We start from the raw sequence: 16,765 nt of genomic DNA on the forward strand, positions 1-16,765 counted from the left end.
AATTTTATTGAACCGATGTGGCCAAAATATGCAAAAAAAACTTTGAAATCCACAACATCACACTGATGTTCATGTGCTGAAGTTTCAGCGTGAATTTCAGATTGAAATTCCTCTTTCCTCTTCATTCTTCATTTCCTCTTTTAATAATAATCAAATGATGGTGAAAACAATAACAGAAATCTAAAAGAATAATTTATTTGTCTAAACTGATTTAATGTTTCACTTTAGTGTCCCCTCAAATCACTTGTGCATAGCTGAACATGCCCCAGCTTTGCCCATTCCTGCCCTCAGCTGGAAACATAGCAGATTGAACAAGTGCAAGCACTTATGCACATCTTTGCTTAGTTCTCCCGTCCCTTTTCACGCTGTGCTGCTTAGTACGATCGAGCCAAATTGTTGGAATGGCGCTGTCCCGCGTTAATTTTCATGCTTTTTCTGGGCAATGCAGACATTCGGCAGCAGCTTGGAGAGCAGCTCAAGTGCCTGGATGTGCGGCTAGAGACGCAGTTGGCGTTGGTGTCTGAGATGCAGGATTACTTTCGGCGCCGTGCCGAGGTAGAACTGGAGTATTCGCGCACCCTGGACAAGATGGCACGGGCCATTGCAGTGCGCCACCGGTCCGAGCGACCTCGGCGCGAGCTCTGGCCGCTCTTCTCGTCGCACGGCTGCTGGGAGCAGCTGGTGAATAATGCGCGCCGCCAGAGCCGCGACCACGCTGCCCTGGCCGAGGTGTATGGTGCGACACTCGTGGCTCAACTGGCACACCTGCTTGAGGATGTGCAGCGCATCTACCGCAAGTGCCGGGGAATAGGAGCGCAACAGCACGAAGAGCTGCTCAAAGTGGGTGCCCTTTTCAAATCATCGGGAGCGTTAACCAAGCTGATGGCAGGGGTACTTGCTTGTTCTATGACATGGAACTGTTGGTGTGACTCAACTATGCGCAATTAGCTTGATTCGTTACTTCCATTCCATACATACTTCTGCTTCACTGGTTCTCGGTCATTCTTGATGCTTTGCTGCTGCACTATCTGGAAATACAAAACCCTGTTTTTTTTTTTTTAGGTGTAGACGCCAAAGCGTTGCATAATCAACTACCCACTGTTGCCTCCTCGTTGGTACATCATAATTAAATGTGGCGTGTATCATGAACTTGTTAGATTTCTTTCGTTTTCGTCTCTTTCTAGAGAAGGAGGAAAACAATTATGGCTAGGATGATTTGAAGAAAAAGTCATCTGGTGTGGCTATATTACTGTGCATTTTTATATATCACGTGAACTCGGCTTGTTTTTAGTCACGTAAATATACTGCAAAGACGTCGTGAACATGCAGCTTGCACGGTCACGTAATATTAGTGCTTCTTTTTCAACTCGGGCCGGCTTTTTGTTCAGGGTCATGTTGGCACGAGACATGTAAGGCTTTCATCTTAATAAAGTGATGCGTTGTGATGCTCAGGTTCTGCACGAGCTGCAAGCGGCCATGAAGACGTACCACGTGTACTGTGCTTCAGAGGAGCAGGCCCGTGCCAAAATGGAGTTGGTGGCTGGCCAGAAGCGACGCCTGGAGGCAGTCGTGGCTCGGGAGAAGCTGGAGCGCAGCAAGCGCTTCCGGGTGGTGGCCAAGGAGCTGGCCAAGCGGGCCGCCAAGCACCGGGAGACACGCCTGCAGTGCCTCAAAGCCCGCAACGAGTACTTGCTGGCCCTGGGCGCTGCCAATGCAGCTGCCCACAAGTACTTTGCCGAGGACCTCTCCGACCTGGTTGATGTGAGTGGGCTATGCTGAAAATTTTGGACAATATCGGGGGCCCCGCCAAAAGCCCCATCGAGTCTCTGTATAAGAACATCTGAAACATTGAACGCTAAAACTCTTTGGCATCTCATTTTATGAACGTTCTGCTCAAATTGCAGGGCCAAAATGGCATTAATTGAAGCCAACGCTGCTGCCGCACCACTGATCTCACTGGTTCGAACCAACGCTTTCGTGAGTCTATCCGTTTGCGGCTGTAGCGAAGTCCAAAAGTCAGCATTGCCGCAATGCCAAGCTGTTATAGGGTGAAGCACGCTGGAAATCTGAAGGGGCAACTGTCACGGCACAGTGTGATAATGCTGGCAGTGCCTTTACAGATAAGCACCAAATGTGCACGGAGGCGTGGTGGTGGCAGGCGGCAAACGCGCTAATACAATTTTATCACTCAGAACCTAATTATGATAAGCGTCTTCAGCTAACTGCTCGAGAGTGCATGTGGGCTAGCGCAGAAGCGTACGGCACGCTGTTAACCCTTTGAGTGTTGAATATGTCTGAGAAAAACTTTCCCAGATGGTCAAATTACTTTATTGCGGTTTTTGAATGTACAAAACGTGTAAAGTCGGGCAAAAAATTGTAAAAAAAAAATGAGGAGCAGTTTTTTTGGTGTCAGCATTACTCAGAACTGCAAAACGTTGTACAGTATTTCAGAACGTGATATTCCTTGAAACACGGGTCTACGCACAGCGCCTTATCGATGTCTGCCCACATGATGCGTCTCCGTTCTCATCTTGGAGCGACGAGTTGTGCTGGCAAACATGGCATCTTCTCTGCATGTGGCTGCCTTGGGCAGAGCAAACTTGGCAATCAAGGAGAATGAGAATACCTCGTGGGTGTCGGTGATAAACAATCTAAGAGCATTGCCAATAAAGATGTAAATCAACTTCCATCGCCCCTGCAAGGGAGCGCCGATAAAGATAAAAATAAAGTTTCACGCGCCTTTGTTGCGATCACGCAACGAAACCTAAATCACGAAAGGGCGTTGTCCATCGGCATTGCCACAGACCGCGTGACGCGTTGACACTGGAAATCGGTTCTGTTTATCTTCATAAGAAAGCGACACAGTCATTTCCAACACTTCTTGTAAGTCCTAGGATGTGGCAACACCTCCCAGTGAGCATGCATCATGCATGCTCACAGCTGTGAACGATTGGCTTCTTGCAGCAGCAAATGCTGCATTTCAATAAAGTGGTGGAGATTTTCGTGCAGTAGCTCGTCGTTTAGGCGCGCATATGCAAAGGGGGACATGCATCTTGCTGGACCAATGTAGTCATGACTGCGTTGGCTGAGATGCTCCAGCAGTACTTTGGCGTAGTACTACTTCGCTGCACCACGCCTAGATTGTGGTGCAACACCCGTCAAAGTGGGAAGCATATGTGATGCGGTTGTGCCAAGAAGTCTGTTTGCATTTGTGGCGGAGTGGTCAGCATGTCTGGCTTCCGTGTGAAAACACGGGGAGTTGGAGGTTCAATTCCGTGGCCAGGTAACTCGATAGTTTTTGCTGAATTTCTTTCTGAGCTGCCCTCGTAGCCTTTTATTAATTTCAGTTCCTTCACTGAAATGACGTGTGTGAATTCTTGGTGGACCCTAGCATATAACACTTGTGTAAAAAAAAAAAAAAAAAAAGATTGACTGGTCATCAGGCGCTTTCAGCTCTCACATGCATGTAAGAAAACTGCTGCACCACTATTCTTTTGTTAATTGTTAAAAGATATAGCTCACACACCTCTGATGATAAACGTACAGTGGTTGCAAATGAAAACATCATATGGGAGTAAGTTTCTTTGTTTTCTGGAATTGCTGGTTGAGGTGCTCAATGCTAGAAAGAGTGATTGGTCGACGATAGAGAATAGGCATTATAGTAGCAAGGTCGTCAGCTGGGCTAGTTGGCTCCATGTTATTTCAAGCAGCGCAAATGACAGGATGAGAGGACAAGAAGTTGACTGGTCATTGTTCGTTGTGTCAACTTCTTGTCCTTTTGTCCTGTCATTTGTGCTGCTTTAATTAATATAGGCATTATTAGGCAGTGTTTAGCAGGACCGAAATAAACCTCGTAGAAATATTGGTTGCAAACTACTGATTGAATAGTTGCCTGACTGTTCTGAAGGGTCAGTGAACTGTGGCTCTATCTTTTTGTGCTCGTATTAGATAGGGCACTTGCATTTCCTGGAGCTGCCATTCTGAGGCTCTGTAGAAAGGGTTTGATAGTTGTAGCCTAAAGTAACAGAGAACAGTGACCAACATGTCCCACGTGTGCAGTGCATGGACTTTGGCTTCCACATGTGCCTGTCGCGCGCACTACGTACCAGCTGCAACGCGGAGGAGTGCTTGCAGCGGTCGCTGCAGCAGGGCTGCCAGGCACTGGCGCAGCGTATCGCTGACCTAGACTCTCGTGCTGACAAGCAGCGCTTCCTGGAGGGGCACCACAACGCATTCATGGTGCCACGTCGATTTGCCTTCCAGCCTCACCGTGCTGATGCAGAGGTATCTGTTTGGGAGCCTCAATTTCTTGATGTCATTTTCATCTATTAGCACCTTCGTAACAGAGGACTGAAATAATGATAATTTCAGATCGAATCTAGTATGAAACATTTTAATATTGCTGAAGGTATATCAAATATGAAGCTTACGCAGGTGCATTTGATATACAGCTTAATCCACTTTTTACGTAACCGCTCATAATGCAGGACTTGGTATAATGTGGTCTTTTCTGACTGCCTTGTACTCTCCCATAGAAAGCCATCTAAATGCATAGTGCTTATTGTGTAGCCCCCCTAATACGAAAGACAGGCGATAATGCGGTTGCCTTAAAGTTTCACTGACAAGCAAAGTAGTGAGCACGCGTTCCTCAGCTGGAGTGACATTGACGAGGGTGATGCAAATTGAACAAACAAGGAGCAGAAAGAGGAAAAAAGAAAACAAAAGAAAAAGCTTGTTGTAGCAGCGTTTAAAGGAATGTGGGCGGTTGCCTAGGTTACCTGTGCTTGGGCTTGGCTCTGGCCACTTGTCAGCTGTGCGACGTGTGCCCTCATCCACATCAAGTATGCTTTGTCTGGCTCTTCAGTTTGCTGTCAGAAAATAAATACAGTCGAACACGGATATATCGAACCCACATATATCGAATTTTTGGCTATATCGAACTCGTAAATTATCCCCTTGAAAATCCTTTGTAAAAGTATAGAAATTCGCACGTCTATATCGAATGGTATTTTTACCCGCCATCGGATATATCGAACGCCGCGCGAGCCGGAAGGCGCGCTTCGGCACTCGCTGAGCCCCGCGACTGTCGCGGCACTGCGCCTCAGCCGACACCCAAAACGCTAAAAGAACGTGAGGGCGAAAGGGCTCGGACTGTACTCCTGTTGGGCGCGTTCTCCAACTTGCGGAACGGCTTTTTTCTCCTTTTTTTTTCTCTCTCTCTCTTTCTCATGCTTTCTCCGCGTTACTGACGGCTCGGAGAGCAGGAACGAAGGAGCCGGCGGCCTCCTTTCTTTTTTTTTTTTGTTGCTGTTTTGTGAGTTTTGATCAGCCAACCACAGCCTGCCCCTTTCGTATTTGATCAGCCAACCACAGCTCGCGCCTTTCGTACATCGCTGCTGCCCTCACAGGTAGCCCGGGTAGCCATCGCCGCCATCGCGACCGATCGCGAGCACTTTGTTGGCGGAGTTCACTTCCGTGAGTTGTCGCATACCACCGCATTCCTCTTTTGCGTGCATGCTCCCCTGCGAGCTCAAAAACATCGAGCTGAAGTTTCTGCTGGCCAACACGACAGCGAAGCTGCATCTGCTCGACCAGAACATCATCAAGTCCTTCAAGGTGGGCTCAAGGTTGACCTGCTTGGTGCCATTCAAATGGTGACGGGCGCCTGGTGAGACGTGAAGACGGACACAGTGGCCAACTGCTTCCGGAAGGCAGGCTTCGTGACGACGGAACTTGCGGAAACCAGCGAAGACGGCGGCGACAAGCGCATAGACAACGCATTTCACGAGTTGTTGTCCCTCTTCCCGGCTGCCGTTCCACCCGAACTGTCTGCGAACGATTTTGAGGAAGCGGACTGCAATGTTCAGGCTGTTGCGAGCCTCACTGACGAGGACATTGTAGCTGTGGTCGCAGGGACCCAGGATGCCCAGGCCGACAGCTCAAGTGGCGATGAAGATCGTCTGGACGAGGCGGCGTCTACACGCATGTACTCCGCCGCTGAAGGGGCGGCAGCGTTCGGCTCGATTCGCCGTTCTTGCGGCAACATGGAGTGAACCGGGCTGTCGCACCTGGACAGCTTCGATAAGATTGAGGCCAGCGTCTTCAACTTCGTTTCAAGGACGAAAAAGCAGGCCAAGATAAGTGATTTTTTTTCGCGCAAATAAAACATTCTGTTGCATCGTGTGTGTGGAATTAGTTGTCATTCTTGAATGCGCCGATTGTAGGTGATCATCTGCCACTGGTAAGGTCTCGGGGCCTGTGTTTTTTTATATCGAACTACAGTAATCCCTCGTTATAACGAAATCGCTTTACTCGAAATATCGTTTTATTCGAAATTTCTTCCGGTTCCGACCCAAACGCATGGATATTGAGGCGCATTACTCGAAGCGCGCGAACAACTGGACTCGCTTAGAACGAAGTGGCGAGCGGAGGTGTCGCTGAGCGGCGGGGACCCTTTTGCGCATGCAGTGTCAAATTAATGCCTCCGACGTCTCATGCAAGCCCGGAACAGTCCACAAAGGTACCAAACCCACGACCGATTACCGCCTAGTAATGGGTACCAAACGAATGCCCAGTGCTCCCAGCTGTTTACAGTCGCCGACGGATATTTCGGACAGCAAAAATACGGACTTCGTGGATGTTTCGGACTTTATAAATGCACCGTCAAGGTTCCCACAGCACTAATACATTTTCGCGACAGATTTTTTCAGACGACTTTATGCTCTAAAGTTGATTTTTCGGACTGAATCACTTGTTTTGAGCCATACCGCTTGGTTTTGAAAGCCGCCATGTTGGATTTTCCGCTGGCTGAGTGAAGTTTGGCTTGGCTTTCAGTGGCTAGTCGTGTATCCTCCAAGATTGGCAGTGCGCACAATTTTGCAGTTTCGGAGGCCATGCCCGCTCTTCCTTGGCTGGCAAAATGCTCTAGGTCTTTCAGTCAGCCTTATCGTCATCATTAATACGCCGGTAGGTTTTTTTTTGTGCGTTTGTTTCATTTGTTTTTCCAGCTGTCATTCCACACGTTGTCGTCCTTGTGGTGTGTCAGGTGTGTGTTTGAGACGTCGTGCGCGTCAGATTTTCCTCTGCCATCGCGGTGGTTACGACGCTTGACTACTGACCTGAAATGGGTGGGTTCGATTGCGGCCGCGTTTCGATGGAGGTGAAATGCTGGAGGCTCGCGTACTGTGCAATGTCAGTGCCCCGCCCTGTGTCATTGAATTCAATCAACCAGAAGAGACGTGACGTGCATCTTTTTGTAACCGGCGTCAAATTTTGTGTGCTGGGTGCCATGGAGCCACCAACTGTGCCGCCCGCATCGGTCGGCGGCAGAGATCGCCAACGCTCTGACGATGTTCCTTTAGCCCGAATACAACCAAATCTGCTCGTCCCCAAGCGTAGCATGAAGCAGAGCATGACTGGAGATATTTTAGGCTGCTCTAATTCGAGTAGACTTCATTGCAATGTATTAACTTTTTTTACTATTTTGCCGTCCCCGCCAGGTCCCCAAAATCGGTCGGCGACTGTACTGCGGAGCGAACGGTAGCTGTCAAATTCCATAATGCTGCGTGCCAGAACTATTAATTTCGGTCGTAATCGCATCGCTGGAGTCCCCCAAGATTGAATCTACACGAAAATAAAGTTTTCCTGGTGCTTTGCGACGACAGAAAACGGCGGTCTCTTGGATGCCGAAAAGTGGCCAAAAGACCACGGGCTGACTTGCGCCATAGCGTTCCATGGGGTGCGCTGTGTGATTGGCAATATGATTTCGTTATTCAGAGTGCTTTTTTTCACATGAATAAAGTTTTGCTTCACTGAATACATTGTGTTCTGACTTCATCGCAGTGGTAGGGCCATTAAAGCTCCACTGCTTTAGCTATTTTCGAGTGGTCGCTTATATCGAAATACCGCTTATAACAAATTTTTTTGCCGTCCCGCTGACTTCGTTATAACGAGGGATTACTGTAATTCGCGATCCCCTTCGAGTTCGATATATCCGTGTTCGACTGTACAGCTAAGCCTCGATATAACAAAGTTGGTAAAACTGGAAATTTACTTCGTTAAATTGAGATTCAACCTTTCATGCAAATATGCACCGTCATTTTATGCTCTCTCATTGAGGCAGCAAGAATTCGACTTTCAGGAAAAGTCAAGAGTTCTATGGGCACATTATCATCTGCATAATCTAAGCCGCAAACTTAAATACACTGCTCACTTCATCAGTGTGGCATCACTTGCGAGCTTGTGCAACGCAACGCACAAAAATGCCATTTATTAGCTTTTTCCATGTATGGGTGGCGCTACAGTCTGGATCTTGATGCATGGGGCCTATGGGGAGTTTCGCACCTTGTGTGATTGAAGAACTCTCGTTGTTATTGCATAAAGTAGGTGAAGTAGGACAGTCACTGAAAGCAAGGCTTGTGTTGCCCAGCCCCAGCAGGTGAGCTTGGAGCACCCGATGGAGGAGGAGCTGGAGCAGCGGCTGGGCCAGCTGAACAAGCGCCTGACGTCCCTGTGCACGGAGAACGACGAGGTGTGGAAGACTCTGGAGACGGCCGAGAGCTCGCTTCTCGACATGATGGCTGCACGCGAGATCGACTGCCGGCCTTTGTTCGAGGAGAGTCCCGCTGCACGGCCCCCACCGCAGCCCGAGACCCTGGCGCTCAAACTACGAGCCGACAAGCAGGAGACTGAGGACTTCTATCTCGAGGTCAGCTCGGCCTGTGTGAATCACTGTTTTGGCTCAAGGCAAATTCACATTCGGATAGTAGCAGGATTTGAATAGTAGGGTGCGAGTGAAAGGCAGTAAAATACGCTAAGTTTGCCATACTTAGCCCATATAGGTCCGTATAACATGCCTGTAAGCTTGAGTGCAGGTAAGAAGCACACCTAACCTTCTTAAAGCGCAGCCTCATGACATTGTAATTTCGTCTGAATAGGGTGTTCTTATGGCAAATAGGCCCCGCCGTGCAGTGAAACCACCTTTTCAGGCAGGCTACATGCGATAAGATACGTTCATTTATACCTAAAAATTTCTGAAATATTAAATTTGTGTCAAAGCGAATTCAGATACTGTAATCTTTATTTAAATATTCAAAGCACTTGAATATTAGCACAGGCTTAGCTATAGTGACCAAGAGGTTGAACAACTTGATGTACAGCTTTCTTGTTACAACCGAATTATACCACATTTAAATCGAGCATTTCTCGACTTTCTCATTATTACAAGAAAAAAAAATCGAATTCCTTGTAACACTTGCTGGTCTGCTTAACAAAAGAAGCCAGGTGAGAATGATTTGGACTCGGGTGTTCACGTCGGGCTGACCTGATGGGAGGGTAACTAATGTGGCCTGCAGAAGTTCCGGACGTACAGCCTGGGCTGCAGTGTGGCGGCACGCCTGGAAGCCAAGGCAGAGCTGCTGCGGGCAGCCCTACAGCGCGAGGGGCTCGACACAAAGACACAGACGTTGCGGCCCCACTCACGGCCTGCTGCCCGCAAGAAGCGCATCGGCCGCCAGGCTGCCCTAGCAGCCCGACACGGTGGCCAGCCTCGGCTGTTCGAAGGGAGCCTCGAGGAATACCTGGAGGTACTGCAACTTATCCCCAGTCAGTCTTTGTCCACGCTCTCCTCATAATTAATATACTCGAGGTACTGATGGAACACCTATGGTGTGGTGTGCTTCATCATAAAACAGCGCACACACACGAAGACGAAAAAGAAAGGAACCTATGGTGTGGTATGCAACGAGCAAACTGACAATGATCACATTGTGTCTGAACAGGTGCGCACAAAAGATAAGTGGTGACCAGAAGCTGGAGGCCCTGCGTCTACACGAGACCTCTCATATGGAAACTATTGATGATGCCAACCAAGTGGGGCTTTTTTTCTTGGTCGGTTCTATGATGCAACAGTGAAAAAGCGTGCCTTTTATATTCAGTTGTCATTAGAGATGTGCGAATAGTAAATGTTAGGTTCAATGTGAATAGTGATTTGGTCGAATAATTTCGAATTGAATAGTTCACATAGTTTGTCACATATTATAAAGAAAAATTTGCATTTTTGTCATGACCCAACTAAACCGCACAATATTTTTAAAATTTGGAACGAGGCGCGTGTCATTCTTTTTGGTTCAAAGTGAAGTGGAAGCAACCTTGAATGGTAGCAGGATTTGAAATTTCAGTAGGATGCAAGTGATAATCGGTAAAATACATTACATTTTAAAATTCACTATACTTGTAGCATATAGGTCCGTATAACAAGCTTTTAAACTTCAAGAATGATTAATTGATGTGAGGGTAATACATATGTTCATTTAACCTTGAAGTGGGGCTTTGCGGCAGTGCGGATTTTACCTGGATGGATATTTTCACAGCATAGCACTCCGCTGCAGTGAAACCATCTTTACAGGGGGTTACACGCGGTCTAATGTACACCTATTCATGTTTTTGTTTTTTTCAAATACTTAGAAATTTCGAATAATTTAAACTTGTGTCGAAGCGAATTTGAATACCGTAATATTTGTTCGAATATTCGCACATGGCCTTGGTGTCATGTCAGTTTCGAGGGTTCATAGTCTCGTTTTAAATAAAAGTAAGCTAGAAAAGCAGAATAAGTGCAACGGCTTACAGCCACAGTGCTACTTACATGTACAACGAGCATCTGACATTTGCAGCCACGGTAACGGCATTGATGGAATAAGATTGGATTTGTTTCATAGTGCTGCCACGCACAGTTTATTGTACATGTTGATTTCCAGGCCCCGAAGGGGCTGACAAAATCGGTTTAATTATCGGGCAGGTTAAACTAAACAATTTTCAGGTCCGAAACAGCATTAAAGCCCTCCTCTGCTGCGTCTATCATCTGGTAGGCTTGAACCAGCGTTTTCGAGAGTCGGATCTGTTTGCGGCCGTAGCAGTGTCCAAAAGTCGGCTTTGCCGCAATGCTTAAAGGGGCCCTGCAGCATTTTTCCAAGTAGCCATGGAATGGCTTCCACCACAGCCTTTGTTTTCCGCGTCATCGTTTCCAAACGCTCTATGCGAGAAGAGAGCTGTAGTTTATTCCGTGCTTTGCTTGTATCAGCAGCGCTCATAACGAGACACAAATTTGCAACTGGCAGTTGGCATATAGTTAAGCGGGGTTCGCGGCAGGTACCGAATGTATTCACAAGAGCCTAGGCGCGCACCAAAATGCCTGATAAGTGTGCTAGGAGGCACTGAAGCTCTTTCGGACGTGCTGTGAGCGAAATGAACGAAAAAGCAAGGTTTGAGGATAAAGCTGGCACCTCCTCCACCTGATTTGCCTGCAGGAGTCCCTATTTTATAAGCATAAAAACGTACCCAACCTCACTGCAAAAAAGAAAATAATAACCAAGGACAGTGGTTCAAAAAATTTTCTGGCCTTGGTGTATTGCATGCTGAATGCTTAAGTCACTTTCGCTGCAGTACATGGTGTCATGCGAAGAGGCATACCAAAATTGGGAAGGTGCTAGTAGGTGTCACGACAGGACACTGCACCTTTTGTCTCTTAATAGCACATGCATGCACACACTGTATAGTATTAGATGATCGCTGTGTGTAGAAATTGCTAGCAATAATCGGAACAGTCTATAACATTGCTGCGGCCCTGAGAAGCAATAAATCAAGAATGCATGCCAGTTTTCTTTGGTCACACACCAGGCATGCTAGTAGCATACTTACTTGGCTATTATATGGCATGTTTTAAAAGGAGATACCAATTTTGGCTGATACAAATATTTTTCATGACCCCACAAGATTTGTATCATCGAGGTTCTACTGTAGCAAATAAAAAAAGGCTCTGCACTAAAGAATTGTCATTCAGCAATGCTGCATTTATATATTGTTACAACAATTATTGCGTCACTTGAGTATTTTTATGAAGCAGGTTCTACTGTACATGCCAGTATGCGTTAGGCCAAACACAAGTTGGTGATACGAATTGGTTATACGAATGGTCAAGTTAGTGCGTGAAGTGACTGGTTGTGCGTGCGCAGGCCACTAACCAAGAGGTTCCACTCATCATACGGAGCTGCGTGCGGGTCATCAACCTGTACGGTGAGTCTGCAAGCTTAGCAGCGTTTCTAGTTGAAGGCGGCAGCCGAGCCTTCTCTGTTGTCCTTTTTTTTTCAGGCCTGCACCACCAGGGCGTGTTTCGTGTTTCTGGCTCCCAAGTTGAAATCAACCACTTCCGGGATTGCTTTGAACGCGGTGTGGTACTTTCTGGCTTTGATTTTGCCATTGTCACTGATTGTTCTTGCACGACATTGAGAAATGTGTTGCTGCAATGCAGCATGAGTTTTCAGAGTTGCATGCAAAAAAACGTCTAGGTACAAAGTGTCTAGATGTAATGAGAGTAGTATGCTAGGCAATCAGCTAATTTGTGTTGCTCAGTGAAGTAGTTAGAGTAGGCTCTCGATAATTCAAACTCAAAGGGACACTAGGACTTTGTCTGAATTGTCAGAAGTTTGTATTATTAGACGTTCTCATAAATATGACTTTGAGCAACTTATGTTGGGACACAGCAACATCATAGGCAACACTGATGATTACCAGTAAAGATTTAGATGGCAGCGATCGTACTGGCCCTCGTTATTGTGCGGCATGGGCACGCGTCTGTAATAAGGGACAAAATGTGCCCCGCCCCGTGGCTGCTGGTAGCTCCTTCGCAATCCTAGCACGCTTTTCTGCACGACACCAGTGTACTGCAGCGAAAGTGACGTGTTCTGCACGTGATGGATCAAGGCCAGACCATCTCATTTTTACAGTGAATCCGTATGTGGCTAGGTTCTGATGGATCGCGTCCATGGACAAAACATGCGTGGAACAACAAAAAAACAATTTTCGGTGAACTGATTAGCACGACTAATCCAGCGTTCTTTCATCAAAAGAATGGACATGGCGTAAAAGTAAACATCAAGGGTGCATGACCTAGCTGGCATGGCAGAATGATGTGAACAATTTTGCCTCACTGACAACACCGCTTGCATAACAAACAGCTGCCTGCCATCTTTGTACTTTATAAACAACTAGGTTGCTTATGTACTACAGGATTTCATTTTGAGGCCGCCGTTGACGAGATAATATGCGTCATACGCGAGAGGAACACCGGGATCTTTGAGTGTATTTCTCTTTATTCGCTCAGTATAGTCAGTAATGAGCAGCAGTCACTGCACTGAAAGATTTATTTAAAAACTTTGTTTTCCTGTGTTCTTTCTTTTTTGAATAAATCTTTCAGTTGCGAGACAGCGCTGGTCCTGTGCTTTCTGGTTCTACGTCTTTCGGTGCTGCATCAACTATGCATTGCTGTTGATGGTTGTTCACTTTGCCCACTCAGTGTGCGTGTGCTTTGTGCAGGGGAGGACCCATTGGCAGATGTGTCGGACGCAAGTGACATCAACTCGGTGGCTGGTGTGCTGAAGCTGTACCTCCGCGAGCTCCGTGAACCCCTGTTCCCCATCTTCTACTTTGACCAGCTGATGGAAATTAGCCGTGAGATGCGTTCCTTTTCACTACCACTATATGGCGACATTATTATCTCTGGCTTGGCAATGCAGAGTTGCTACTGGAATACCTCTTGTTAGCGTCAACAGTTCTTCAATTATACCAGTTGTGACCCATGGCCTCCATGTTTGAAAATCTGGACACTCATTTGGCTGAAATTGTGGAGGTCTGCCGATTGTGGCACTGCCTGCAGGCAAGAAAACAAACAAATAATTCACATTGTTCTAGGGATTTGTATTGCAGAAGACCACATGCTTGATGGAGTGAGCAGTAGGTTTATGTTTGCGGCTTACTTTTTGCAATTGATATCGTGGCCACGGTACCCTTCGACCTCTCTTGAAAGTACTTCGCCCAATTCTTGCCATGGCAACTTGTACAATTACAGCAAAAACCATGGCTATGCGGTGTTTTTTGTCATCACACCCAGGGGTGCGTTGGTTTTCTATCCTCTGAAAATTTGTTCATGGGCATGTCTGAGTTTCGGAATGGAGTTTCATAACTGTCATTATTGAAGAACTCTAGTTGGCATGTATAGCTGCCATTTTGGTGTTTGTGGAACTAACAGCTAAGCTTTGCCAGCGGTTTATGAACAGACATTGTGATTCTTTATTTGGCACATATGGGAAACTGTTGAAAAGGTTTGTATACAGGGTGTTTTTTAGACAATGCAGACTTTTATAAAAATGCTATGACGGTCAGGCCTTTGTAGTCTTCGCAAATGAACTCTACACCGAGGCGGAAAAACTTTGCTGCACCTAAAGTTACTCTGAAATGAGCAATTAACAAAAACTCATTAATTAAAGTTTTAAATATTAACTTGGGGGCAGTTGTTTACATTGAAAAGTTGTAGAGTGTGACAATTTATGGCATACCCATTTTTTTTAAATCTAAAAAAATGCACATTGTTTGAGATATTAATCAATGTAGAGGGCCCCGATTCAGGTGATATCGAAACTGAGCGCTGCGGGCGTGCGGGAAATGTGCCACTCGTGATACTTCCGACCGGAAGCTCACGTGATGAACTTTGAAAAAAGGCGCGTTGCAGCAGAATCTGTCCAGGAAAAACGGCAAGTTGTCCCAAATACCCCACTGGGCTGCTTATTCTTTGCGTTTAGCGTGTAGTACTTATCTGTTTCTTTGTTCAACCCTAATGACCTGCAAAAAACTCTTTCGCTTGGCTGCGAGAAGTAGTGCCGCAGTGGCTGCTGCCTATTTTAACGCTGTACAGTGAAAGAAATTGCAAAAATTGCCATTTTCTTGGGTACAGCGTGATAGAAACAGATAAGCACTACACATTAAACACAAAGAATAAGCAACACAGTTGGATATTTCGGACGAATTGCCATTTTTCCTGACCAAGTGCATTGATGTAATAGGCATTTGTTTATTGTTTCCTTAATGCTTTCAATAATTTGGCATTCGGTTAATTCAGACATTTTTTCCGGTCCCATGAAATACAAAATAGCAATCATTTACTGTATTGCCAGTTCTAACATATGGGGCTGAAGAAGTGGAGGACCACCCAGCGGTCGTGGAACAAAAAGTGATGGGCGTAATTCTAAGAGATGAGAAGACGGCAGAGGGGATCAGAGAACAAACAGGGGTAGTCGACGTCTTAGTAGGCATTAAAGGGGCCCTGCAACACTCTTCCAAGGAACCATCGAACGGCTTTATTAAAAAAGTTTATTGCCTCACGAATCGACCGCTGACAAAAGTTTTTAGAATCCGTCAAGTACGAGCTCTGTCGCGCACCATAATTGCTTTCCCTCTTCTCTCGTCCCTACGGGCGTGCTCGAAGCTAAGCAGGGAGGGATGGCTCGGGGAAAGAAGTTACGTCACGCGTGCTTCATGACCTTAAGCACTTTTTCTCTTCTTTTGCCTTTGATCGCGAGCCGTACTTTCAGTGTGATCGTGCGTGAGCATGTGGCGGCCTCCCGTGGCAGTTGCGGTAACTATGCTGCTCACGATGCTCAAATCAGCCAATGGCCACGAATTTGAGTACTGTGTGCGCGGCTTTTTTGGGTATATGGCATCATTTGTCTAGAGAAGAGGGAACGATTTCTAGCTGACTTCGAGAACTAATGGTATATTCCAGGCTGGATGCGGCGCTATAATGTTTGGCTCGCATGTTCTTAGGAGCCTTGACTACCGATTGGCAGCATTTTCTGACCGTGTTGAAAAAGTGTTGCAGGGCCCCTTTAAAATTAAAAAAGTCACCCGGGAAGTTTGCGTCACGAGAAAGACAGACAGCCGATGGTCAGAGCATCAGAATGGATATCAAGAAATGGAAAGTGCAGCCAAGGACAGCAAAGGGGGGGGGGGGGGTCATAAATAAGCTGCTGCTGCTGCGGATGATGATAATGACAAAATGTTCTCATGAGCATTGTGATTCTCTCTTCTCGTGTGATTTACTGCTTGTACTTGTTGCCTTGAACAGAGTTCGAGTCCAAAGAAGAATTTGTAGCCAAAGTACGGGATGTTGTCCAAAGCTTCCCAAGACCTGTATTTGTGGTGCTTCGATACCTCTTTGCCTTCCTTAACCAGTAAGTGGCCATCGGGAGCCTTTCTTCACTGTGGGCCAGGGACTTAAACTCGGGAAAAAATGATGAAAACATTGAAATTCTACTCGGAACACACGACTGTTCCGATAAACAGAGTTTAGTTCGCATATTTTTGGCTGTATTCTTGGAGGATTGTCAGCGTGCGGCAGAGGAAGGCTGCATGTGTTCCTGTCCTTCCCTTTCTCCACCTCTCCTTTGCGTGCCACTCTTCCACAAAGGCACCGAGACGAGGGGCTTTTTCCCAACCGGGAGCATTGTTCACTGCCGGCGCCTTTCGTAGTGGTTCTAGGAACCATATACTGGGGGGCTGAGCAGGTTCATAGATGCGGGCGATGGCTAGCATTGTTGGCATGCTTGTTTCGAGTACGTGAAACGTCGCCTGCTCTAATTCAAGGCACGGCCACCAGATGCGGCTGTTTGTGAAAAATGCATTGAGTTCGTTATTTTCTGCTAGTTTCTGTTTAAAATGAAGGTTGTGTCTACTGATTTCAGCGCTCAATCTTTCAGCTTGGCTGAAAATCTTGGCGGCAAAAAATTTTGTTCAGTATGCCTTTAAGCTGCAGCGTAATTTCACCATATCCGTAGTCCACATACCTTGCTGGACAAGGGTGCCTGAGCAATAAGAGCGTGTTTGAAAGACAAAAGAAAAAAAGAGATCAATGCAAGCATAAAGGAAAAAAAAAAAACAA

The 16,765-nt window shown here is 46.6% G+C and overlaps 1 protein-coding gene across 2 annotated transcripts in view; it reads left to right on the top strand.

Moving 5' to 3' along the window:
* LOC119406856 (SLIT-ROBO Rho GTPase-activating protein 1) overlaps nucleotides 1-16,765 on the top strand; it is a 45,121-nt gene that overhangs the window by 11,756 nt on the left and 16,600 nt on the right. For both annotated transcript variants that reach the window (XM_037673607.2, XM_037673606.2), the window contains exons 2-10: nucleotides 449-840; nucleotides 1,453-1,761; nucleotides 4,060-4,284; nucleotides 8,429-8,707; nucleotides 9,354-9,584; nucleotides 12,009-12,069; nucleotides 12,145-12,222; nucleotides 13,369-13,503; nucleotides 15,953-16,058. In XM_037673607.2, coding sequence (XP_037529535.1) covers nucleotides 449-840; nucleotides 1,453-1,761; nucleotides 4,060-4,284; nucleotides 8,429-8,707; nucleotides 9,354-9,584; nucleotides 12,009-12,069; nucleotides 12,145-12,222; nucleotides 13,369-13,503; nucleotides 15,953-16,058 — 1,816 coding nt within the window. The remainder of the gene's footprint in view (nucleotides 1-448; nucleotides 841-1,452; nucleotides 1,762-4,059; nucleotides 4,285-8,428; nucleotides 8,708-9,353; nucleotides 9,585-12,008; nucleotides 12,070-12,144; nucleotides 12,223-13,368; nucleotides 13,504-15,952; nucleotides 16,059-16,765) is intronic.

This window comes from Rhipicephalus sanguineus, chromosome 10 (genome assembly GCF_013339695.2).
Source record: "Rhipicephalus sanguineus isolate Rsan-2018 chromosome 10, BIME_Rsan_1.4, whole genome shotgun sequence".
NCBI lineage: Eukaryota > Metazoa > Arthropoda > Arachnida > Ixodida > Ixodidae > Rhipicephalus > Rhipicephalus sanguineus.